General features: G+C 37.6%; 2 protein-coding genes across 10 annotated transcripts in view; one reads left to right on the forward strand and one right to left on the reverse strand.

Moving 5' to 3' along the window:
- The window catches only part of LOC138753598 (uncharacterized), a 75,618-nt gene extending 50,191 nt beyond the window's left edge, over nt 1-25,427 (forward strand). For 4 of the 5 annotated variants that reach the window (XM_069916791.1, XM_069916794.1, XM_069916793.1 and 1 more), the window contains 2 exons: nt 24,254-24,891; nt 25,254-25,427. In XM_069916791.1, the coding sequence (XP_069772892.1) occupies nt 24,254-24,891; nt 25,254-25,343 (728 nt within the window). In that variant the 3' untranslated portion in view covers nt 25,344-25,427. Of the gene's footprint in view, nt 1-23,583; nt 23,794-24,253; nt 24,892-25,253 lie in introns of those variants that run through there. The other variant, XM_069916792.1, reaches the window with a different exon arrangement.
- Nucleotides 1-27,968, reverse strand: part of ttc6 (tetratricopeptide repeat domain 6) — a 249,087-nt gene that overhangs the window by 11,818 nt on the left and 209,301 nt on the right. For 3 of the 5 annotated variants that reach the window (XM_069916775.1, XM_069916776.1, XM_069916774.1), the window contains 3 exons: nt 26,538-26,708; nt 17,045-17,267; nt 14,882-15,005 (listed from right to left, as the gene is read on the reverse strand). In XM_069916775.1, the coding sequence (XP_069772876.1) occupies nt 14,882-15,005; nt 17,045-17,267; nt 26,538-26,708 (518 nt within the window). Of the gene's footprint in view, nt 1-14,881; nt 15,006-17,044; nt 17,268-20,388; nt 22,351-26,537; nt 26,709-27,968 lie in introns of those variants that run through there. The other 2 variants (XM_069916777.1, XR_011351280.1) reach the window with 2 other exon arrangements.

Raw genomic sequence — 27,968 nt, forward strand, 5'->3', positions numbered from 1 at the left:
GGAGGGTTTAGACTAAATTGGCAGGGGGAAGGGAACCAGGGTGTTAGGGCCAAGAAAGAGGAAGACACTGTGCAGTAAGGATGACAAAAGGATAGGCAGGTGAAAAGACAGGATAATTTGCTGTGTAATAGAAATACACCAAAATCAGAAACGGATATTGGTCTAAGTGTACTGTACTTAAAAGCATGGAGCATTAGACATAAAGTAGATGACCTTGTTGTACAGCTACAGATTGAAAGATATGACATTGTGGCTGAGACATGGCTTAATGATGGATGCCATTGGGAGCTGAATGTCCAAGGGTACACAGTGTATAGGATAGATAGGAAGGTAGGTATGATATTAAAGAAAGGACATGGGGTCAGAAGAAGTACAATCCTTATGGGTTGAGTTAAGAAATGGCAAGGGTAAAATAACCCTAATAGCAGTTATATACAGGCCCCCAAACAGCAGGCGGGAGGCAGTAGAATTGCTTCATTATATTGAGATAATTGCGATGGTCATTTTGTCTGACCTGTGCATGGGATTTGGAAGTGTCATGGAAGTCGCACATTTTGTTTCCGCTATGCAAGGAAGAGGGGAGTTATGACAACCATTCAAATGAAAGGACATTTCTTTGGAAGCAACTCGACAACGATTTGTGAGTTTTCAGCAATCTGATTGCTCAGTCTCGCCTCCTTCATGATTATGTCTATGCATCAGTTTAAAAGTCTGATTTTTTTTTTAAACACAGGATTTCTAAGACTGAAATTTGGAATTACTTTCCAGCATTGTGCATAAAATGTAATGGTTTGGGTCACTCACTCACATGTTATATTATTAGTAATTATTAATAAATATATTGTTTTAAAAATGACACTTGGTGAATTTCTATTGTTGTTGGTCTATGATGTAACAAACTGGGGGCTCATCTGGGATATAACCAAAAATTGGAGCTCATTAATCAATTGATTGTGTGTGTGTATATAAATATATATAAATATAAATATATGAATATGAATATAAATATATGAATATGAATATAAATATATGAATATGAATATAAATATATGAATATGAATATATGAATATAAATATATATACACACACACAATCAATAAAAAAATACACACACAATATATAAAATATATGAATATAAATATATATACACACACACAATCAATAAAAAAATACACACACAATATATAAAATATATGAATATAAATATATATACACACACACAATCAATAAAAAAATACACACACAATATATAAAATATATGAATATAAATATATATACACACACACAATCAATAAAAAAATACACACACAATATATAAAATATATGAATATAAATATATATACACACACAATCAATAAAAAAATACACACACAATATATAAAATATATGAATATAAATATATATACACACACACAATCAATAAAAAAATACACACACAATATATAAAATATATGAATATAAATATATATACACACACACAATCAATAAAAAAATACACACACAATATATAAAATATATGAATATAAATATATATACACACACACAATCAATAAAAAAATACACACACAATATATAAAATATATGAATATAAATATATATACACACACACAATCAATAAAAAAATACACACACAATATATAAAAAAAAAATATATATATATATACACAGCAGCAATAGATGTTGATAAGTTTTTGGGATCGCCAACCTTTGCAGGTTTGCGGAGAGTGAAAAAGGATGGGTTTGTGGCTATTGCAGTTGGAACTTGCAGTGGTAAAACCATTAATGAAAAAAGTAGAGATCCAGAATTATAGTTGACCATTATATAGCAGTAGGGAAGTTTGGAGAGGAGTTGTTAGAACAAATTCTTGAGAGTAAATCCCTTGAACAGCAGGTAAAATTGGAACAGATTTGAAGCAGAGAGGAGAAGATGGTTTGAGTTGTGGAAGAACATAGATTTGAAAAGGAGGAAGCAAAGGCAATTTGAAAGAGAGAAGATAAGAGAAGGAACTCCACCTTCTGGTCCTAATGAGATGTTTGTGACCAGTAGAGAGGTTAGGTTAGTTCCTTCATTTGATGAGGCTGAGATTGAGAAATACTTCCAGCATTTTGAGAAAGTTGCTGAGAGTTTAAAGTGGCCAAAAGACTATTTGTTCCTCATGTTACAAAGCATGATTAAAGGGAAAGCCCAACAGGCTTACTCTGCCCTTACAATCCAGCAAGCTGCTGATTATGAGACTCCAAAGCAACCCATGCTTAAGGCTTATAAATTAGTTCCAGAGGCTTAAACAATAATTCAGGAATTTGAGCAAATTGATGAACCAGTCTTTAGAGTTTGCATACAATAAAGTTGTGTGCTTTGACTGATGGTGCACATCAAAATATATAATTCATGACTATAACCGACTGAGTGAGCTGGTGTTAGTTGAGGAAAATTACATAAATGCATATTTAGATGAAAAGGGAGCAGAAATCTGCTAAATTAGCAGATGAGTATGCTTTAACCCACAAGGTTAAATTTGTACCGTAGAACCTTCCAAAAGGATAATATACTATCCAAGTAAGTTAGAAAACAAATTGGGAAGTAGTGCTAGGGGTAAAGAAGAGGGGAAACAAGAAAATGAAAAACCTTCAAGTTCACTTTGCCACTGTTGTAAGAAGCCTGATCACATGATAGCAAATTGTTCAATGCTAAGGAAAAAGAGAGAAAAGAAGATGGCACCAGATGCCTGTATTTAAAGAAATGAAACACATAGAAACCAAAAAGCTTCCAGATCTGCTGGTAACATTAGGAATGAATTCAAATATTTTTGGCAGAGGGTTTGGTTTTGGTAAAAGAAAGGTTGCCACAAATGACAGTGAAAATCCTTCAAGATACTGAGGTTGTCCAGTCACCCATGTTGGACAGTGTTTTGGATTTTTGCAATGAGACTGCCATGGGTGAAATAAATGATTCTAGGTTGGAGGGGAGGTGATCCGGAGTCGATACCTCTGCACAGGATAATGTTGAAATCAGAATTAGTTGCTGGATCTGTTACGATCCAATGAAGTTTACCAATGGAGGGGGTTCTGTTATTATTAGGAAATGATCTTGCAGAGGGTAAAATTGTTCCTGCAGAGCGGTTGACAGCTATGCCAGTCATTGATTAGACAAAGACCGATTCTGATATATATCCAGCCTGCGCAGTGACACGAGATATGGCTAGAAAGCTTGTCAGTGCAGACAATGCTGTGCAGACTTATTTTCAAAGGTAACAGAATCAATGATAGTGCAAAACAGCACTTGGGTTGTAATGACCTGTCAAAGACTTTACATCTTCTTTATTGGACTAGATTTCTAGTGTTAAATCTGAATGTAATGATTTGTTGTGGTAACATACTAAACCAGCAGCAATGGGAATTTACCAAGACAATGGTATCTACAAAACAATATATTTTTATTATTAATTATTAATAACATAACACTTCTTACTTAACTCTAATTTAACCCCACTAAGCACAAATGTGTGTGTGGCCCAATTCTGTAGAGATGATTTTAAAGTTGTCAGGTTTGTTTTGAAACTCTGATTCTTTAAATTGTTGCTCAAAGGTAGTTATGAAATATTTTGAAATATCAACTCATAAATTTCTTGATTTGAGAATTGTTTCCTGATCAGAGAATAAAATGCAGAGTTGCCCTGTCAATATCTTAAAACCTTATTTTGAGAACTTGGCCTTTAGCAAGGAACAACCTTCACCAGAGGTATTGGTGGTTGTTGTTGGAACTAAGAACTCTAGGGATGGTACAAGCTGACTCTTGTGAAGGTCACTTCAAACAAAACATGGTCCTGGTTCATCTGTGTAATTTGAGTGTTTTGCAGAATTTGGATGCTAATTTGGCTCATCTTTAGCCCAGGAAAAGAAGCAAATGAAACACCTACTTCTAAAATTTAGGAACCTGTTTCCAGATGTGCCTAAGAGAACCCCAATAACTTGAAATTATGTTGATGTTGGAGATGCAAAACCTATCAAACATCCCTATCAAATGAATGTTGAAAAGTGTAAACTGGTAGATCAAGAGATTGAATATATGTTAAATAATGATATTAGACATTCTACTTCAGATTGGAGTTAATTTTGTGTCCTTGTGCCTAAATCAGATGGGATGGTTAGATTTTGCATTAATTATAGAAAAGTTGATGCAGTAACAAATATAGAGGCTTTTCCTATCCCTTGGGTGGGTGATTTTGGACAAGGTTGGAAAGGCTTCATTTCTTAAGATGAACTTGTTAAAAGGTTACTGGTGTGTTCCCGCAAAGGAGAGAGAGGTAGGGAAATTTCTGGATTTGTGAACTTGTCTGGTTTATATGAATACAATGTTTTACTATTTAGGATGAAAAATGCTCCAGGGACATTCCAAAGAATGATTAATTCTGTGACTCAAGGTTTAGAGCAAATGGATGCTTATATTGATGATTTGGTTATGGTGAAAGACACCTAGGAAGCACATATCTCTGAGTTAGTGAAATTGTTTGACAAACTTTCAAAAGCAAACATTATTGTTAATTTAACTAAAAGTGAATTTGGCCATGCTACTGTGACTTGGTTATGTTGTTGGTCTGGACAAGTTGGTGCCTGTTCAGGAAATGTCCAGATGATTTTTGAATTTCCCATTCCCATGGGTAAGAAAAATGTTAGGATGTTTTTAGGAATGGTAGGGTATTTAAAAAAAAATGATTAAAAATGTGCTGATATTGCCCTTTCTTTGCCTAACCTTCAGAAGAACAATGAAAAGTTTGGACAGAACTTTGAAAGGAACTATTTGATAAACTGAAAGCCATTTAATGTCCCCAGCCTGTGCTTAAGTCACCCAACTTTGAGAAGCCACTTTCTTTAAGCAGTAGATACTAATGATGAAACTGTGGGAGTAGTGCTATTACAAAAGAATGATTGTGATGATATTGACCATCCAATGGCTTACTTATCCAAGAAAGTCAATGAACAGCAAAATAATTATTCTACCAAAGAGAATTATTATCCCTTGTACTGGCTTTGCAGCATTTATTATCCCTTGAACTGGCTTTGCAGCATTTCGATGTTTACATCTGCACAGCTCAGGGACCACTTGTTGTATCTTCTTCTTTTGGCTTGGCTTCACGGACGAAGATTTATGGAGTGGTAAAGTCCACGTCAGCTGCAGGCTCGTTTGTGGCTGGCAAGTCCGATGCGGGACAGGCAGACACGGTTGCAGCGGTTGTAAGGGAAAATTGGTTGGTTGGGGTTGGGTGTTGGGTTTTTCCTCCTTTGTCTTTTGACAGTGAGGTGGGCTCTGCGGTCTTTTCCAAAGGAGGTTGCTGCCCGCCGAACTGTGAGGCACCAAGATGCACAGTTTGAGGTGATATCTGCCCACTGGCGGTGGTCAATGTGGCAGGCACCAAGAGATTTCTTTAGGCAGTCCTTGTACCTCTTCTTTGGTGCACCTCTGTCTCGGTGGCCAGTGGAGATCTCGCCATATAACACGAACTTGGGAAGACTATGGTCCTCCATTCTGGAGATGTAACCTACCCAGCGCAGTGGATTCGATGCTGTCGGTCTCTGCCATCTTGAGTACTTCGATGTTAGGGATGAAGTCGCTCCAATGAATGTTGAGGATGGAGCGGAGACAACTCTGGTGGAAGTGTTCTAGGAGTCGTAGGTGATGCCGGTAAAGGATCCATGTTTCAGAGCCGAACAGGAGTGTTGGTATGACAACAGCTCTGTATACGCTAATCTTTGTGAGGTTTTTCCAGACTCTTTTGTGTAGTCTTCCAAGGCGCTATTTGCCTTGGCGAGTGTTGTCTATCTCGTTCTCGATCCTTGCATCCGATGTTGTATATGCTGACCATAATCCCTTGGTGTTCTTGAGTAAAATGAAAAACAAAAAAAATTCTTAAACTGGAGTCTAATTCTGCAGGAATATGATTTAACGATAACTCCTGTTAAAGGAAAGGATAATATAATTGGTGATTGCCTTTCAAGATGTTAAGCTTGCAACATTGCTGAAAAATGTTACATTTGCCTGTAATATATCGTGTAACATTGTTAATGGAGAAGGGTTCAGAGAGCTCATTGCTGTATCTGACCCGACCTTGTTGGTTTTCGTGCAGTTGGATAACCATGTTGAGGAACTTTGGGGGGCATCCGAGGCGCTCTAGTATTTGCCAAAGCCCTTTCCTACTCACGGTGTCGAAGGGTTTGGTGAGGTCAACAAAGGTGATGTAGAGTCCTTTGTTTTGTTCTCTGCACTTTTCTTGGAGCTGTCTGAGGGCAAAGACCATGTCAGTAGTTCCTCTGTTTGCGCGAAAGCTGCACTTGATTCTGGGAGAACATTTTCGGCGACACTAGGCATTATTCTATTTAGGAGAATCCTAGCGAAGATTTTGCCTGCAATGGAGGACAGCGTGATTCCCCTGTAGTTTGAGCAGTCTGATTTCTCACCTTTGTTTTTGTACAGGGTGATGATGGTGGCATGATGCTGAAACAAGCCATGAAAGACCTCAACAATGAAGATGCTGTTTACATCCGGTACCACACGGATGGCAGTCTCTTCAATCTGAGGCACCTGCAAGCTCACACCAAGACACAAGAGCAACTTGTCCGTGAACTACTCTTTGCAGACGATGCCGCTTTAGTTGCCCATTCAGAGCCAGCTCTTCAGCGCTTGACGTCCTGTTTTGCGGAAACTGCCAAAATGTTTGGCCTGGAAGTCAGCCTGAAGAAAACTGAGGTCCTTCATCAGCCAGCTCCCCACCTTGACTACCAGCCCCCTCACATCTCCATCGGGCACACAAAACTCAAAACGGTCAACCAGTTTACCTATCTCGGCTGCACCATTTCATTGGATGCAAGGATCGACAACAAGATAGACAACAGACTCGCCATGGGAAATAGCGCCTTTGGAAGACTACACAAAAGAGTCTGTAAAAACAACCAACTGAAAAACCTCACAAAGATGAGCGTATACAGAGCCGTTGTCATACCCACACTCCTGTTCGGCTCCGAATCATGGGTCCTCTACCGGCATCACCTACGGCTCCTAGAATGCTTCCCCCAGCGTTGTCTATGCTCCATTCTCAACATTCATTGGAGCGACTTCATCCCTAACATCAAAGTACTCGAGATGGCAGAGGCCGACAGCATCGAATCCGCGCTGCTGAAGATCCAACTGCGTTGGGTAGGTCACGTCTCCAGAATGGAGGACCATCGCCTTCCCAAGATCGTGTTATATGGCGAGCTCTCCACTGGCCACCGTGACAGAGGTGCACCAAAGAAGAGGTACAAGGACTGCTTAAAGAAATCTCTTGGTGCCTGCCACATTGACCACCGCCAGTGGGCTGATATCTCCTCAAACCGTGCATCTTGGCGCCTCACAGTTCGGCGGGCAGCAACCTCCTTTGAAGAAGACTGCAGAGCCCACCTCACTGACAAAAGACAAAGGAGGAAAAACCCAACACCCAACCCCAACCAACCAATTTTCCCCTGCAACCGCTGCAACCGGTCTGCCTGTCCCGCATTGGACTTGTCAGCCACAAACAAGCCTGCAGCTGATGTGGACATTTACCCCTCCATAAATCTTCATCCGTGAAGCCAAGCCAAAGATATCGTGTAACAATAGTGAATTTACAATTTTGCTCTTACAGCTCAAAATTTTCTTTGTGGGTGGTGGGGGGGGGGGGGGTAGGTATTACAAGCTCGCATTTCATTTAATTACTGTCATTTTAAGGATTAGTGCAAGCTGCAACCATTCACAGCTTGTGCTGAGATGGAGTGGCACCATTAAATATTGACTATAAACAAAAGTTGATACACTGGAAGAAGAAGAGAACAATTTTTTTATTCAGTAAGAACAGGAAGTTTATGACGGACTTAAAGGGATTGAAATTGGACAAATTTCAAATTGCTTTTGTTCGTTTGGCTTTAGTCGTAGCAAGAAAATGTATAACAGTAACATGGAAGAATAAGTATTCAAAGATGGCATAATGATTTGAAATCATGTATCTATTTAGAAAAAAATAACAGTTTACATAATAAGTATTTTTTTACTAAAATGTGGGATTTATATTTAAAATGTATGGGTCTTAGTATAGGTTAATTAATATATGTTAATTACTTTTTATATGTTGAGGCACTTTTAATTTTTGTAAAAGGCTCCATTATTATGTAGAATTAGGGGCAGTTTGGGTTTTTTTAGGGGGTTGAGGGGTGGGGGATGGGTTGTTTATTAATGTACTTAATTTAAGATTTTGTATTCTAATGTATTTTTGTAAAGGGGTTTATTGTACTTTAAAAAATAATTATAAATAAAGTTTTCAAAAAAAAGTGAACAGGTTGTCATTGGGACACTTATAGAAACTGGATTCATTATTGATCAGCCAGTCTTCTGCTGAACACAGAAGTGAAGTGACACTGTGTGAAATGGACAATTCTGCTGATTCTCCTCATCAGGGGAGTTATTGACCCACCGTGACCATTGTAATGGTCACTTTGAATGACCCGTATCTGGGTAAAGGAAACAAGAGAATTGCTTCATTGGATTGTGACCATTGTGATGGAAGTATTGTGGAAGTTGCATGTTTTGTTTCCCCTATGCAAGGAAGAAGGGAGTTGTGACAACCATTTGTATGAAAGGACATTTCTCTGGAAGCAACTGACAACTTGTGAGTTTTCATCAGTCTGATCACTCAGTCTCATCTAAGTTGTAAAGGTTTGGGACACGCACGCATGTATTTGTGCATAGTTAGGGTAAATTTAAGTAAGATGTTACATTATTAGTAATTATTAATACATATATTTTAAAAATAACACAGTCTTGGTGAATTTCTATTGTTGCTGGTCTATGACGTAACACTGGTAGTAAAGTGAAGATTCACTTGACTGGGTCCAGGGATGGCAGGTTTAGCATGCATAGTCTTGATTACTTTATGTAGAATTTAGATGAATGAAATGAGAATGTTAAAACTTACAGCATTCTGACAGGGTGGATAGGGAGTGGATGTTTTCCTTTGCTGAAGGTTCAAATATGAGGAGAAGCAGTATTGGGGAAATTTCTTCACCCAAAGACTGGTAAATCTTTGGAATTCTGGAAGGTTGTGGAAGCTTAGTTACTGACTTCATTTGATAAAGAGATTGATGTATTTTTTGGAATATTTTATTTTCATTTTCCATCAATAAACAAGGAAACAACATCACAAGCTACTTCAAAATGTTCAGATTCCCCCCCCCCCCCCCCCAACAATCTATGTACATGTGATGGTTCCCTCTTTTCTCTGCCATCGCCTTTGTATTAAAAAAAATCACTGGGTGTGGTGTTGAGACTTCTGATGAATATCCGGGGAGGCTGTGGAGCTCCCCCCTTATGTAATTTCTTTTATTAATCCACCTATTGGTAATTTTTGTCGGGATGTGCCTATAGTTGTGCTTCCATGTACATTAGATATGGTTGGCGTATTTTAACAAAGGTGCTATGTCAATTTCTGATTGAATTTGGAATTTGCTTAATGTATAGCTTATGTCCATGAGGTTTCCCAAGGGATACAACTTTGGGTCTGGCGGAAAAGTTACTTTTGTTCTCCTGGTTATTATATTGGCCAAATCCTGCCAAAATGGGGCCACTTTTATGCAGGACCAGGTTGTGTGAACAAATGTTCCCAACTCCACTCCACACCTGAAACACATCTCCAGCACCTCCAGTTTTGCCTTGTGAATCTTTTGCCGTGTGAGGTGGAGCTGATGTAGAAAGTTGTATTGAACCAGTCTGTATTCTTACAAGCCCAGAGGACCCCAAAACCCAGCAGCAATAGATATTCACCAAGACAAATGGTTACTTAAACAAAAGTTGCTTTTAATTATCTTTAAACATGAAAATAGAATCAAACTTTAACTTATCACTATTGACTTACTTAACCTAACTTAACCCCCTTCTAATTTTAAGCACACATGTATGTAATGTGTGTGTAAGTTCAGAAAAGTTATTTGATTCACAGTCCAATTTCACTTCTCATTCCTCCAAGTTCACTGGCTGCAGGCAATTCTTATACAATTATAAAGCTCACCAGGCTGTGGTGCTTGAAAGGTAAATGGTTACCGCTCAGGAAAGTTCTTGTCGGTTTTCAGAGAGAGATTTGTGGTACAATGGAACCACAAGACAATGTGGTACAGTTTCTTGTTGATGAAACATCCCCTTCAGGGTTCTTCAGATGATGACCTCTTTCTTTCACATCACCACAGAGCGCCTTTTTGTTTCTTTTATTTCAAGTGAAACATTAGACAGGCAGTCCTCTCCACTTGCATGAACCACAAGGACTTTGACCAGTTTGAACTAAGCACTCACAACCCGTCTTCCAAATGGGATTTTCAACAAGATTGCCAGCTTGTCCTGTTCCAGCCCCAAATTCTGCTGTTGACTGTAAAACTGCAGAACTGATCTCTCTCTCGCTATTAGAGAAAAACCTGTTTTACTCTCTCTGTTTGGAAAACCACATGACCCTCCTAGAACAGCAAGTTCTACTCCAGACAGAATGCAGCTCCGACAAGCTATTTCATCCATTGCCTTTTTGTAAACAACAATCCATTAGTGAAGGTTCTGGGGCTGACATGTCCAGCACTAGCAGAGCTCCAGTACTCCAAATAAGATCTGTTTTAAAGTATTTGTATGTGACCTACACTACCTGCCCCAATTTATCTCCCAAAAACATATCTATATTCTGTCACAGTATCTAGAATTAATTACTGTTGTCACATTGTCTCTATACCAGTCTGACCATCATCTCTCATCAATTGTGATGCAATTCTCAAAATTAAGAGAAATGTTGAATATGGGGACAGTAAAGGAAATTGCTGAGGCAAAAGGTCCTCCACTTTTGGTTGAACATTTATTTCTAACTTTCTTGATATGGCTGATAATGCCAATTTTTTTTTTGAGAAATACTTTTCCTGCAGATATGTGCTTCCATTATCTAGTCTGTCCTTGAAGATTGTCACTTTCAGTGGCATTGATGCTCTGAGTTTCATTTTTATAATTGATCATTTTACTTGCCCTTTGTTATTTTCTATTTTCCTAATAGTTGTGGAGTTTGATCCAACTGCAGGTTTTTCTTCACTAGTGTGAATTTGTTTAGTCATCCACAGCTTCTCTATAACCTTCCTGAAGGTTCAATATACCATATATACTCCTATAATCATAAAAAAAAATTCAATCACTTTTTTGGGCCAAAAAACTTTGACCTCGTGAGTCATTCAAGAGCTCAGATGGCTGGGTAGGTCCATGGTCGAAGCATCGGGAGCTTAGATAGGCAGGTGATAGGGTTGATGATCCGCGGACAGGAGCAGGGATGGGTAGGTGGCCGGGATGTTGGGAGTTCAGATGTACTGGTGGCTGGGCTGAGGTTCTGCTGTCAGGAGCTCAGATGGGTTGGTGGCCTTTGAAATGGTCTGCTGTCAGGGCTTTAAGAGCTTTGGTAGGTGGGCGGACGGGGCCAAAAATAAGTGGGGGAGGGGGGTAACGTGGTGGAGTTTTACATGGATCATACAAAAACACCCTATTTTTTGGTGAAATAAATGGGGGTCAACTATTGCCTGGTACAGATAATTTCACAAGTAAATATAGTAAATAAAAATTTATTTCTACTCCTTTTTTGTTTCTGTTAAATAATTTGGAGTTGAGATATTTAACAGCTCTGTATTCTAGGTGTAATCCATAGCTCAGGGGTGGCCAAGCTTGCTTAATGTAAGAGCCACATAGTATAAACTTCAGGTGTTTGAGAGTTGCAAGACATGAAAAACTATTACTGTATGGAACAATTCTATATGACGATTCTAGAATTTCCACCTAAAATATTGGTTTTGAGTGATGGCCTTTGAACAAGATGACCCCTCCCCCCAAAAAAAAACAAATCTGCAATTTACTGCTGACCAGTGGATGCTGTTAAAAGCACATCAAAATATTTTAATAACAAATTAACATTTAAAGGTTTACATTTTATTTGGATATTTTGAAATAAACCACTGAGCTCCTGTTACAGGCCGTTTAAAGCCTGTACAGAGCTGATGGACAGAGAAGACTTTGCAAATAACTAATGAGGCATGCGTGAGATTGCATCGAAACCGGCAGGAAGATGGCGGCAGTGTTGAAATTTCATCATGAAAGTAAAATATTTTGACTCTTTGTATAGGATGACCCTAATTTTAAGGTGAAAATTTTAAGTTTCATTCATCCTATAAAACAGCATATATGGTAAATACCTGCTTTGTTTCAAAAAATGTTATATAAAATGAAATAATTTTATATAATTCATGTTTGTAGTTTTTAAGCTGCTAATTTATATTCATTTCAAAAATCAAAAAGTCCAAATACACAAACCAAATTTTTCAAATTTCTGACTGATTTTCTGTGGAAATCTCTCCCGAGAAAGTAATAGAGGCTGCCTCATTAAAGAAGCAATAAGATAGATTTTTTTATCGTTGGGGAATTAAGGGTTATGGGTGAAGGGCAGATCAGCTGTGATCTCACTGAATGCAGGAGCAGGCTTGATGGGCTAGATAGACGTCTCCTGCTCCTGTTGCTGATGTGTTCTCTTCGGGAATGCTGCTGCCACTAGTCTCTGCTGCATCTACAGTGAGCGTACAATGTGGTACGCAACATGATGCAGAGCTAACAAGTGGCAGGGTGAGGCCAGGGGGCCTACAGCTCTGCTCCACCCCATTCCATCTTTGGCTTCCCTCTTCCCAGTCGCTGGTGGGATGGGGAGGGAGTGGCTGCTAGGAGTGGAGCTGGGGTGTGGAGCGGTCTAACCTCTGCACTGCCTGGTTCTGACTCTATCTGGTGGGGCCAGGGCTTGCCCAAGGCCACTAACAGGACCTTTACTGCTGCTGCCAGTTCCAGCTCTGTCCTGGCGGTGCCTGGATGAGATCCTCATTGGGGACCCCTCCAGCCTCTCCTTTCTGTTTCTGTTATTTTTTTCTCTTCCCCCCCCCCCCCCACCAGAGTGGCAAAGGGCAGAGTGACCCCCCCCCTCTGGGGCAGACCATGTCTCATCGATGCTCTTCTGGCCCAGCTCAGGTTTCTTGACCTCTGTAGCCTCTTCCTGCAGAGGACCCTTAGGTTTGCCCAACCCTACAACCACTCACCCAATGTTGGCAGCGCTCTGTTGTGGTGTGGCCCGGCCCGAGTGAGGATAACCTGATCCAGCATGTGTTGCTTGGTCTGCTCCTCTGCAGGGGCAGTTCCTCCAGTGCTCACTCCCTCTTCTTCCCTCTTCTTGTCACACATCCCAGGTTGTGACAGTCCCACTACCCCCTGGTCTGGCTGCAGGGATTCTGTGTGTCCCAGGGTGGCTTTGGGAGTGCTAGTATCTCCTCTAGCTAACATGTGTTGTGCAGGCTGCAGCAATATGTCAAAGAACTGCATTATTTGGTCACAGCTGCCGTAGCTTGTTAGATTCTAATTTCTAAATCCTGAAGAGTCTAGTTCAGTGTTGACATGTTCCTGTGGGTTGGAATTGTACTTACTGGGCTGCTATTCCCAGAGCTCTGTTTTGTAATTACATTTTAAGATTTGTATCTGTGATTTACAGGCCACAGTTTTGGGTTACAGTCATTTGCTGCAGAAAGATTCACTGTGTTTTCTGCACAAAAATGCACTGGTGATTGATGCTGTACAATGAGTACCAAGAATGTAACTCACAGGTAACAAAATGGATCCCTATTCAATCATTTAACATTTAAGAAATACTGCAAATAAGAAAAGAAATAGGAATTTAAAAAAAAATAACAGTAAATTGGGCATCAGAACTAAAGAATGCTGAGAGTACGATTAAAACAGTGGTTTTGAAATTCTACCCCCTCCCCCACTCGCATACCACTTTAAGTAATCCATTTGTGGTGATACAACCACTACACTTACCATACTCCTACCACTCTACTGCAGGGGGCAACCACTGTAGCTGCAGGTAGGCAATCTGGGATGCTGGCACCACCTGCCTGCTGTCAACCACCGACCCATATAAAGACTCGATTCAGCCACCTTGGAAGCAGTCAGGCATGTGGACCTAGGAGTGTACTGAGACCTGATTAAAGCCTGTTGTACAGTCTGTGGGCTTTTATCTGAATTCTTCACACAGCAGTGCTCACACCCTTACTGATCACAGAACACCTATGGAATAGGGATTACTTAAAGAGGCATGTGAGTGGGAAAGAAAAAGTTTGAAAACTGCTGATCTTAAAGATGCAAAAGACAAACTTCTGAGGTATGCTGAAAATGAAAGAAACCAAACTTCATGAACAATTGTTAGCATCTCAATATGACTCTAATGAGCAATGTAGCATGATCAATATAGGGGTCCATATTTTTCATTGTGTCTTTTGATGAAATTGAGTTGTTATACATTCAACATTTTATCAAAATAACACACATTATAAACATTGAACAAAAAATGTCAGCTAATTACCTCTTTTCAACATTGAAACTTTATTTTCATATTTGAGGATTTTTAAAAACTTTGAGATATTCTTACAATTAGGATTTGTCATTAATATTGAATTTCTTTTCTATTTTTAAAATTGTACTGGTCATATTTTATGATGTATAAAGGAAGAAAATACAAGAAATCCCTGACAGAATTAATCTACATACATTAAGTATTTTAACAACACAGCTCACATTATATAACCTTTCTAACAAAGATAATATTTGCAAACATTGGAGTGATAACACAAGACCAGATGTTGCAATGAATAAAGATAATTAGTATACTGTAGCAGATGTACACTTACACATGAAATGAGTAAAAATTCTGTTCATTTTTTTTTCAGGTTTGTAAATTCCTGATATAAAGTGTCTGCACTAATCATAAAAGCAAAAGTAGTTTACCTATCTTCTTGTAAGCCCAGGGCTACTTTGTAATCAGTTATAGCGTGCTCAATCAAACCCAAATGGCCTCTGACATCTGCACGGAGTTTGTAAAATAGAGCATCGCCTGGCTTTAGTTCTAGTGCTGCAAAAGTATAGGAAAAGCATGTTAAAAGTATAATTCAATGTAACTTGATTATATTTTCTTGTTTTAAGAATGTAGCAATCTCATAAACAGTCCATGCAGCAAATTTGATAATTTTCAACATTAATGACTGCAAATACCCTTGCATTCAGGTAATGAACAGATTAAAAAGAATTAATTTTATTTCTCTATATTTCATCATTGTGTTATGGAAATTTAAACTTAACCTTAAATTCACCCTGTAAATTATTCTCTATAAAGGACTAAAGTTTGTTCAATTTTGTATTGCAGCATAATATTCTCTAATGTTGAGCCAATTGCAACAATTTTGAGAATTGTAATTTGTAGGAGTTACGTTACCTGGTGGAAGTTTTTTTTATTTTCTCAAATGTGTAACATGTACTCAGATAAAGACAGATTCTGCTTTTCTTGTTATAGCAAACAATGTTCACATTTCATAATGATGTGCAAACATTTGAATTGATAGAAATGTAAATACATTTTGAGAAAATTATTTAGATTCTACTCTTGTTTCTATTCCGAAATGTAGGGGGAATATTATTGTGTAGTAAAATTAATAGAATAATATGATCTATTTACTGGATTACACCAATGAGATTATATATTAAGTTGTTCGTTTATTATGACAATTTAAATTAAAAAAATATTTAAAAAATTTAGACATATAGCACAGTAACAGGCCATTTCAGCCCACAAGCCTGAGCCACCCAATTATACCTGGCACATTTTTTTTGAATGGTGGGAGGAAACCAGAGCCCCCATGGAAAACTCACGCAGACGTTGGGAGATCACCCAAACTCTTTAGACAGCGCAGGATTCCAACTCTGGTCTCAATCGCTAGTTGTAAAGGCATTGTTGCTCATCACTATGCCAACCATGCCACCCCTATGATATTTGTAGTGGTGTCATTTTGACTCCTCTACATGCTGCTAGACAAGGAAGGGTGAAAAAGGACAGAGTGTTTCCTTTTTGTGATCAATATGATGCTTGCTAAATCCATGTACACCAACTGTTGAGGGGGAAAATTGGGAAATCAAATAATTTGCCTTTTTAATTATATACAAAAAGCTACAAGATGTTTATAAAATATGCTGATACTTAACTCACTAGCTTGCAAAGAACTGTATATTTCCATAATCCTGTCACAAAATCAGATGGTAAAATATTAGAGAGGGAGAAAGCCACAAATTCATTGACCTTCCTGATTTCTGCTCCTTTAACTCAACTAGTGGGGGAAAAAAAAGGTTGCTCTTTCCATATTATGCCATAATTGTGCAAAAAGTGGTGGAGGCACAGTGTCTAAGCTCAGCAGTTAAGAGGTTTCTCCATTGGAGAAAGAGCTGTTTTGCTTGCCCCACCAAGGGGCCAGCTACGTTCCTTTTGTAAAATTATTATTGCCAAAGTTTAAAAATAATTGAATTGGATACCCTGCAGTTGCAAGCAGAACTATCCTATTAGATGCATATCATTTTTTCCTTGCTACATCATCAGTATCAGATTCTACAGTAATGAAATTTATATTGTTTTTACACAATATGCTAGGTAGCTTTGCAGCTCAAATTAGATTGGGACTTTATTCTAAAATATACTTGCTTTCCTTATGTGGAATTCCATTCTCAATTAACTTGGGGTTAGCTTCCTGACTTGAATCACAGGAGTGATTTGGGGCAAGAAAAGAAAGTTGTGCTGAGAGCCAAGGATGCGATATTTATGACTTTGCTAAAAATTGTAAACAATATTTATCTAATGTGACATTGGACAAGAAATCTTGTAGCACTAAGGCATTTGAGTGGCTAAGTAAATGCAAAAACAGTGTATTCTTATTTTTAATATTCTTGGCATTGTCATTAGAACATCAGAGGAACTGCACTGTCAGAGAAAATATCTTCAGCCAATATTCAACTGTCTAGTTACTTATAACCATAAAATGCAGGGAAGAGTTATTAGAATTTTTTCATTGGATCTCTCAGCATCTGTTAATGACAAAATACAGTTAAAGAATGTATTCTTGATCTTACCTTGTGAATAATCTTTTTCAGCATTCTTGTACTGCTTTAGAGTAGCATAGAGGTTTGCTCTGTTAAAGTATATGTAAGCTGAATAAGGACTTAGTTTAATGGCTTCCTTGAAATCTTCCAGTGCCTCCTTGACATGCCTCAGCATAACCCGACAAATTGCTCTATTCAGCAAAGCAGATTCATCTGGTTGCAGATCAATTGCCTTAGTGTAGTAGTCATGAGCCTGCAAAATAATTGTGCTGAGATGATGAAAAGTTAACACATTTCAGTGCTAGAAATTCTTCCTTCCACTTCACTCAGCTTGAGGTAACTGTATCCAGCACTCGCTTACAAAGCCACAAAATCAGTAACAGAGGGAAATGATGATTTTGCTTCCTGAACACATTTGGGTGTATTTTATGGATTTTTGGCTGCTGATCACAAAAATCACCTTAAAAATTTCCTATCACATACCACTTTTTAATATAACCTTTTTTTGTGATTTGTCATATATTGCCCACAAAGCAGCCTGGGCATGTACTTAGTGCAGGTGCTATGCAAATATCATCTTTGGTTGGGAATGCTTAGTCAGCATAGATACAGACAGGATATAAAAGCTGCTCTCGTATACAGATGCTGTGCATTAAATTGATATAGAATGAATGAAGTTGATGTACATGTTCTTCAGGAAATAGAATAGTGAGTGTACTTAACAATAGCATTTATTGTCTTCAAGAAGATTCAATACAGCAGAAATGTCTCGTCAATGTCGCAATTTTGTGGTGAGTATACGCTTTATGCTAAATTCAATAAAAGTTGATAAAATATTTCTCCAACTTCCTAAATGATATAGTCAATCTGAAATTATCTTTGTGTTCAGCTTGAAGTTGTCTATCATAATCCCCAAATTTTTTCAGGAAGCAAACCTTTGACATGTAACGTGCGGCTTATGGAAATATGTTGTCCAGTATAAATAGTGTGTCCGATACTAAACAATAAAGAATATTTCTTTGTCAAAGGATAAAACTAATGGGTCTCAATATTTTCACAAGAGATACCAAACTCTAGAATTTAAATATTAAATACTGTATTATATTCACAAAAATCATCTTTCTCAATGCATATCTATCCAAATGTCAAGTTTGACACATGAATTTGATAACTTGTACATTGCATAAGAGCTAGAAATGAAATACAGTCTTGCTTTGTGGAGCACTTGAGGAAAATATTAATTCCAACCAAATTTAGTTTGGGAACATGAGGTGCAGGGATAAAGGGGGCACGGGGAGACATTTTTTTTCCTGCACTACTTAGTAGGTGAATTAATGGATCAAAATGTGCATTGGATAAGTTTTCTGTTTTGATGATTTTTTTTCAATTCCCAATCGAGTGCATGTTCCCCTTTAGCATTGTTGACATGGAAATTAACTCTTGGAAAATTAGATGATGCCACCAATGTTGTGGCTGGTATACCCAAGATTGGAGCCAGCACTATTGTGCTAGGATATAAAATTTGGATGCGGTTATAGGTCGTGTTTCACTGAGTTCAAGGGAATTAGCTCCATATGTATACTAACAGTACTTGACTCTCCTCACCATTTCTTTTGTACCCTTCACTTTCACCACATAGTCAGATTACTAACCTCTCATTCAGTATTGAACAAGCAATCACTCTTTATTTTGGGGGGGGGAGGGTTGGACTAATTTTAAGTTAGACTATTAATATTATGTTACAATTAACGAGGGGGGGGTTATTTTGTGTAGTTTTCTGATGTAATATTGTAATCATACTTTTTAAAATTTTTTTTTCTATTTTTCTTTAAATGTAATTCTTTATTGTATTCATGTTATAAAAATTTTAAATAAAGTCTTTAAAAAAAAAAGTATTGAACAAGCACATATTTTCTTTTCAGCTGAAATGATTTTCTTCCACAGACACAATTTCCTATTACCATTGACTATCATCAGTCTGGCAACTGTCTGAAGCTTGGCTATTAAAGACATCAGTATCATAACGACCTTGTGTCTGTGAACCTATTTTCACCTACATAACTTTCCCGGACTCTACATTCCTTCCTTTTATCTACTGCTGAAACAGTTATGTATAATTTGGATACCTATAAACTTTTTAAATGCATTTTGGACTATCTTCTGTCTTTCTTAAACTTAAGCCCTTTCTTAAACCTGCCCAAATTCTAACTGGCACCATACCCCATTCACCTAAAACCTAATGGTTGCTGCTTTTCCTTGACTTGATGTTAAGCAACAACTTTTTTTTTTAACTTTGTCTTCAAATCCCTCCCACAATTTCATTCCTTATCATCACTTTAATCTCTCATCTGCAGCATTCTCAAAAAATATGTGAACTTCTGAAAGACATAGAATTAATGGCACTGTTCTAAATTGTATGCAATAAAAGAGCTGGAAATTTAGTAGATAGATTTTCTGAAGGTGCAGACATTTTGAGAGAATATTTGGCAATGGGACTCTAGACTTAAGTTAATATACTGAGTATAAAGTTTCAGTATCATTGATTTGAATTTTGGTCAAGACACAATGGTATTGCAGCTAGTTCTCCTTGCCGCACATTTGAAACTCTCTCGATCTGACAGAATGCAGATATTTCTTAGAAAGATTTAAGTTGCAAAGTTTGGTTGGATGTTCTTGGAGCAAATGAGGGTATGCGGATAATTGCTTTTGTTACCACTAGTTTATAAAAGGGAGATAAAAGAAAATTGTTTCTATTATCTAATGGTTAAAGACTAGAGGACACAGATTTGTGGCTTTGAACAAAGGATGCAAGGAGAAAACAAGAAAAAAATACTTTTTCCCCCCACTGTGTGTGACAAAAACAGGAAGGTTATCTATTAGCATGGTCGATGCTACCATGATCAATGGTTTCAAAAGGATATTGGATAGACATTTGAGGGAAACAAACTTGTAGAGCTATGGTACAGTAGATTAATGCAGCAAGTCATGCTGCTGGCTCCACAATCAATGACATGGGTTTGATCCTGACTGCTGATACTGTGCAATGGGAGAATGGTATTGTCCAGATTGCTCCACAGAGAGCTGGAATAGATCTAATGGTTCAAATTGTCCTGCACTGTGTTATTGTTATGACTCTTTTGATCGTGATCTCATGTCGATCTTTGATGTTAATCGCTCAACCACTAGTGTCCATGCCTTTTAATGTCTAGCCTGTAGATTCTGGAATTTAATCTGAAACAAACTTGCCTCTCTCCCTCTTCTGTGACTTCCTTCAAACATGTAATCTTATCTAAGTATCTGTTCTAAAACCTATTTGTGCACTATATCAAAGACACTATACAAATGTCAGTTGTTCTTATTTAATATTAGCAGGATACCCAGCGTTGCTCGGGAAATAAAACATACCTCTGACATGGAGCCAATTACAACTGTATTAATGGAAAAATATTCAACATCAAGTTAGTAATTCAATGCAGCATTTAGAAGGTTGGTTGTAGTAAATGGTGCTGCCCTTTGGCTGGTGGCTTTTGTTAGCTTTTCTTAGAGTCTTGCTTGTTCTTCCTCAGCAGACTCTTGTTGTCTGCTCTTGGAGTGCTTGGTGGCATCAGCACTGAGGCAGGCCTGACGTTTCTCAGTTTCCTGCTGACTGCTCCTTATTTGTCTGGAGGCCTGAGCACTGAGGTGGGCCTGGTGTTACTGTTCTGTTTCCTGCTGCCTGACCCTTGACTGGAAGCATCAACAGTATGGTGAGACTGATGTTCCTCACCTGTCTCTTGCTTTCTCCTTTGTCTGTCTCTACAGACTTGTGAAGAGCTTCTGCCAATGTTGTTTTGCTTTCCTGGGCCCATATTGAACTGGTTTTTATTCTGAATGTACACTGATGCACAGCACTGTAACTAATTGAGGGGTCCCTGTTGCAAGTTCAAATAGTTTTGAACTTCATATGACCTTAAAGGTTAAATTCAATATGGTCATGATATTCTGCATCAAATGTTACCCCTACTGAATCTCCTTGGACATTTCTAGAGCGCTCCATATTGATTTGCATGGAGAATAGACAGACATGCACAAATATATATTAAATATCTTGTAGAGCAATGATAAATGTGGTTTCAATTCACTAATAAGAACCAATATTAAAAGCTGTCAAAATTACAGCTAAGTAAAATAACTTGCGAACATCTGATAATTAGCAATTGTTACACCTCACCAGCAGCATTTGAGAGACACATAAATAGATGGGTTAAGTTTAACACAAACTTTAACAAATTAACAATAATAGAATTACCTCAATAAACTTAACGCCTGAACATAAGCGTTTATGGCAACTCTACATTAACAACAGATATTTATAAGGTGTACATGAGGGGGAAACAACCCAGAACATTACACTCAAAGCTCAAAATGCCCCAAAAGAAAACTCCCAAAACAAAACCTCAAGTCAATCATGTCAAGTCCATCAGTCAAAAAGGAACAATTCGCAGAGTCTGGTTTCCAGGTTGGGATTCTTAGTTTGGTTACAAGCTGGTCTTTTAGTTGGACGTGGAGACAGATGGCCGAGATCACTGTAGACTTATGACTTTCCTAAGTTTCAAATGTGGCAACAACCACCTTTGATTTCTTCACACAAGAATTTTCACCCAGTGACCTCCTAGTCGCTTACATGAGGTTCACGCTGCTGAAGCCCACTTTAGGGTTAGCAAGTGACCTTTTGTCTCACAAGCCTTCCCCTCTAAACACCCAGTCTTGGGTTGTCAAGTGACTTCTGTCACACAAAGTCCTCCTCTTGGAAGGTGACTGGCAAAGTCCCAGACACGCTCGTGCTCTTGCTCACTTTCATGCTCACTCTCTCATGCTCAAGGTGGTGCAAACTGCTGATAGGACAACAGTGCTGGCACACGCAGACGAAGTAGCTCTTTCTCCCACTGATACTGGGTGAGCACACTGACAGCCAATTACGGACAGCAGTGCTAACACCAGTGAATGAAGCAACTTAACCTCTTATTTGCTGAAGCTTCCAGGTGAGCATGCAAACACAAACTGACTGTCTGACTGACTGCCCTCCAACCAAATGACTAATTGTTCAAAACTCAGTGCGCCAGGCTCTTCAACTGCCCCAGCGTGTGTCTTGGTGAAGAGAGAATGATGACAGCAGGCGTGCTCTGTGAGCCCACCAGCTTCCAGTGCATGGCTCTCGCACTTCTAACAGCTGTTATTTCTTCCAGCGCTGTTTCAGCACTTCCCACACAGCTGTCAGTTTTCCCATTACTGTTACAGAACTTCACAGCAGTGCACAATTCTCTCTCTTCTGCCATAGGTTCAGTCCCGTCCCTGGTCTGAAAATAAAATGTCCAGATCCATAACACAGTAAAATTGGTGAATGTAAATTCTTTTTTAAACCACCAAAAATCTATATAATCCAAGCTAATATAACTTCTAATGTTAAGTATATTAATATTTGTAAGTATTTTAATTGTTTTTATTATGTTTTTCATTTGTAGTCTAAAGAAAAGATTTGGATGATCTGGGTTTTGCAGGTTTAATTAAAATGGAATAGTGAAATATAAAATCCTCACTATAAGACTTATTATCATTTGTGGTGTAAATTGAGCACTTTTTCAATTTGCTGTCTTAATTACATGGAAAACAATTCTGAATTATTACTTTCCACACGTATTGCTCTGTCGCATAGGTGCAAGGAGTAGGAAATAATTGTAGGTAATTGCTATAAAAGTACCTTAACAACTTACAAAACATTTTATTTCTTTACTGCAAGGTACTCCATATTGGCAATTGTGTAGTTACAATAGAGATGCTAACATTGTTCGAGAATAGAGCCTAAAGGATCTTCCTACCAAGTCAATAATTTATGCTGCACTACAGATTTAGAGATGGATATGTAGTTGTTCGATAAGGTGCAGGAATAATGTATCAAGGTGGAAGCAAGTGATCATCCAGAAAGGAAACAAACTTCAAGTACTCTCACTTCATGATTTAGTAGAACAGAGACTAGTGACTGTCCGGGCTTATTGATTAGTGGCTTAGTGGAAAGTATCTTGTGTATCACCACAGAATAAGGGACTCTAGTGAATGGAAGGTTCAAGAGCATTTACTTTGCAACAGCCAACAGGCTCTTGAACCTCCCCTTGTTACACTAATCATGGACTGCTCAGACACCACAAAAGGCAGTTTTGCACTATTGCAAAGTCGCTCTTTTCACAAGGATAACTGTGAATATTATTCATTTATTTATTGTTCCTTTTCATTTTAATTAAATATATTGTTCTAGTTCTTTTTTTTTGCTTTTGTTGTTTTACAAAGTAACCGTTCAGCTGCAGCAAGAATTTAATTCCATATGTACATTGTACAATGTAAATGTCAAACTCATTATCATTCTCACAAGAGAAGCTGACTATAATAAATAAAAGGAGCATTTGGGCATTCTGTTTAGAAGTCAATTTTTTAAATATTTGCAACTGGAATTTCTGAACAATATACATTCTAAAATGGAAGTGGGCTAACAAATAAAATGAGAAAGGATTAAACTGGGATAAAATGGAACCAAACGTCGGCAGATAAAATACAGAGCTGAAGCTTTGGGTGTATCCCACCAGGGGGAACCAAAGCTCCAGCTGAAAGAAAGTAAAGGGTGACTGTAAAAGATGAGGGGCAAATGAAAAATAAAGATTGAGAGGCGAATGGCAGGTACCTAAATGGATAATAGGAGGATGGTACTAATTAAGGACTATCAATGCACAGAGGTGTGGTTGAAATGTTAGGTAAGTACTTTATATCAGGCTATAGGAAAGATCAGTTAAAGAGAAAAATGAAATAATGAATGAGGGTAAACTGATCAAATGGAAGTTAAAAAATTTTTTTAAAGCCAACTATGTTTAAAGTGAATAAGTCACCAGATTTGGATGGAAGCAGAGGTGGATTCTGATGTGACAATTATCTAATGCTCCCTAGCATTAGGGACAAGCAATGGTGACTAATACAATTGGGTCAAATGGAAAACCTGTGGGTGGGGATTGCTTCATATCCAATGTTTTAAAACAGCCATTATAATATATCATGGCTGTATGTGTAAAATGCAAATTGATCACGATTCTACGATTCTTTCCTCCAATGTACTGACTTTCTGCATTGACCTTTGCAAAAAGTACTTTGGAATGAAAGCCTGCTTATTTGAATTGATTTGTTTTATTTTCCCTCTCTCTCTCCTCTTAACCAATAAAGGTATGACTGAAGGAAATACTGCTTTTCAAAACCTGGCAAGATTAAAAGCTGCATGTAATCCCTTCATGAAATGTATTACTCCTGAAAGACTGTACTTTGTAAAGACTGACAACACCATGGGAAAAAGTACTGAGCTTTACACCATAGAAGATGATGACCTGGAATCACAGAACCAGGGTTGTGATTCAATTATAGATGAATCTGGAATACCTAAAACTTCTCCTGTACCTAAATTTGCAAATATAAATGAACATTTTGAGGAGAAGGTGCCTCAAAATCCTGAGGATATTCAATCCAGTACAGTGAGCAACATTGATTATAAAACAAGGACTAACCAATGGAGTTCAAGTTTATCAAATAAAGAAACAATGCTGTCAATAATCTTTGAAGAAAGTTTTTCAACCATGTCAGAAAATGAAAATGTTTGCCAATCTAGGGCTGCACTGATGACTACCAAAAACATTGTAGAAAATGATTCAACACCTTCCACATCTCTCAGTTTCTTCAGTGGGAAATCTGCAGTTGCCCCTAAAAGAAGATCTAGAACGCATTCTCAAAAATCATCTAATTTTGTTTCAAGTCTTCTTGAGAAATCTATCCACAAACAAAAAAGGAGAAAAAGATTACCTACAGAACAGGTAGAGCTATGTTTTGTGATTTTTAAATGCAAGAGGTGCAATTAAAAAAAAAATTGGTTTAAAAAAAATTTGGCTTTAAGAATAGTATTCATTCTTTATTTCAGTTTTGATTCCACCAATTTAACTGTCTTCAAAATTAGACAGTAGAAGACTAAAAGTTAGTTTAAAAACAAAAGTTTTGAGCTGAAGCAAAAAATATTCCTAAAGGTGGAAATTATGCATGTTATTAGCGAGCTCCACTGATCCACAAGTGAACTGATACTGAAATAAACCTTGATGCAGGCACAAATTGGTGAACAATTCTACTTTTTTTTGGTAACAAAACTCATTGTAAATTGCTTTATTTTGATGTTTTCCTACAGCTCATTCGGATACAAGAGTGGATAATTCGCCAGCTAAACAACATTGAAGAAGCTAGCAGATATGAACTAGTTATAGAAGAAGATAAGTAAATGAACCAAGCAAAGAGTATGACAAAATACTTTCTGCAGATGAGTGTGCTCTTTAATTGTTGCTTGTAAAATTCCATTATTGACATAAAGTAATAAATCTTTAAAATAGATAAGTAGTTCTCTAATTTCTTTATTAAATTCTAAACTAGTTAAAAGACTTTAAAATGTTTTAATGTCTTAAGTAATTAAAAGTGAACTTGTTTATCCTTTCCATTATGTCCCTATTCACTGACATATTAGATGAGCAGAAGATACGTTTAGTCAAATAAATGTTAAAAAATAAAACTTTAATCAAGTAAGATGCATAAAAACACCAACAAATACTTCAAATCATTATAATGAAGCTCATATTTACACTTTCTTCAAAGTTACCATGTGAAATACATTCAGAACCTCTTACTCTGCTCGACTCCAGGGATAGCAAAAAACTCAGAAACACTAACATACAAGGATCAGCACGTATTGAGTTTAATCTTTCATTAATTATGCTGTTATATGAAGAGGAACATGTGGCCTCCCTGTCTAGACATTGTGGATTGCGGATAGTCATGTGACCTCCCTGTCTGAAACTTATTCGGAAGTCGCATCACCTGCCAATCAAGTTTGGACTCCGGCCACCCATAATGCACACCTTACCATTGGCTCATTTAAATGACTCAGTGTTATCACTGGCCAGACAGCCAGCTCAGAACAGTATAAAACATTGATGCATACCACATTTCTTTATTTTTGTCTCATGGACCAAGCCCCAGACATTATTGCTCTAAGCCAGATGGTTACTGTGGACGTTGCTGGATGAGTCACGGATAAGTTGAGCCATAATACTGCGATAGATCAGTGCTTGACCCCATTGGTACAGAGAATTGGAAGTGTGTGTGAAAGTCCCCGACTGTGAAGTGTGTAGAAGATAGGTGGCCACTGGTATTGGAGTCCAACCTGGGTCCAATGTGAAGTTGTTTAGTAATTAAGTAGCATTTGATGTTTTCCCATTTGTCTCCCATGATTGTAACACTTGTGTCCAGACTCATCTCTCTGAACCCACCGAATCTGATACTTCTCAAACACAATATGTGCCAAGGTACAATGGCTGTTTTTCAGCAGTTCTGAAGGGAAGCACTAACCATCTATCAACATGATTGAGCTGGCCAAATAAATATGACTATATGAAATGAGACTGCTGATAAAACTTTTTACCTGTTGAAATTGGCTGTTGTAGAGGTAAAGATTAGCTGCATTGAAATAAGCCAATGCATAGCTGGGATCCAGAACTGTTGCTCTCTGATAGTCTCTCATAGCATTGGTTAGATCTCCCATGAATTGGCTAATCACACCACGATTTGTAAGCAACTTTGCAGATTTGTGGATCTGAAAGAAAATTTAACAATAATGATTAATGGAGTTAACAATAGTTCTGGAGTGGAGAAAAAATTGATACTAATATATTTGCTGCCACCAATATTTATATTTAAATTTTATTCATAGCATGGTAGAAGCTGATTCTGACTATTTACACACATGCCACTCAATTACTCCCAAATTAACCTCTAATCTCATACGTTTTGGAGGGTAGGAGGAAACTCAAGCCTCCTGGGAAAACCCATGCACACACGGGAAGAACATCCAAACTCCTTCCAGAAATGCAGGATTTGAACCCAGGTTGCTGGCGCTGTAATAGCATTACGCTAGCCACTATGCTAATTATGTTGCCCCTATTTATTTCTGGTCAGTAGTAGGTTAGCTAAGGAAACATGCAAAAACTATTGAGTGTATAGGTGGAATGTCTTAAAGGTTTGTTCAAACAGGAGACAGAGGAAAGAAGAAACTTCTGGGGATACTATTCATGATAATGATACAACTGAAGAGGGTAATCATCACTCCATATAGTGAAATGGCACTGAGACGGGCCCTTTGGCTCACCATGTCCATTGCAACTATCAAGTACCAATGATACAGTACTTTCAGTCAGTATGTTTCTTTTTTCTTTTAATATTAACTTTTCTGCAAAATGGTGAATAGCTAAAACTATACATAAATACAATTATATATTGGAAAAATGTAAATTTAAAAAAAGATTATCAAAAAATTGATTGATGCTAGGATTATATGGATAAAGGGGAAAATATCTTCAAACAGACAAGAATCGTATATGTTTCTACAGATTAAAGATTGCAAATTAACTATATCATTACTGGTTATAACACAAATAAGCATCTAAGTACAATCTGAGACACTCGTTCAAAATCCCCCCCCCCCACCATAGTAATTTAATATCACAGAAATTAACAGTTATTTAATTATTTAAATCTTTATTTGAAATGGTGATGTTAAGTTGGTCTAGCCTACTAAATGTTTAAGGAAGCAAATTAACTGAGAGAAAGGAACAATGATCATTTGAAAATACCAGCAAGCTTTTGAGATGCATCAAAACTGCTCTGTAATATGGGAGTACTTTCACATAAACTGTAACAGTTCAACTTCAAACACTATTTAAGTCAAGTTTATTGCCATCCGATTGCACAAGTACAACCTTACTAAACAGCGTTCTGGATTTGGAGATGAACAATACATTTGGATTTACACATGATGTCTATAATCCAAGGAATAAATGAATTAATGATCATAATT

This window comes from Narcine bancroftii, chromosome 2 (genome assembly GCF_036971445.1).
Source record: "Narcine bancroftii isolate sNarBan1 chromosome 2, sNarBan1.hap1, whole genome shotgun sequence".
Lineage (NCBI taxonomy): Eukaryota > Metazoa > Chordata > Chondrichthyes > Torpediniformes > Narcinidae > Narcine > Narcine bancroftii.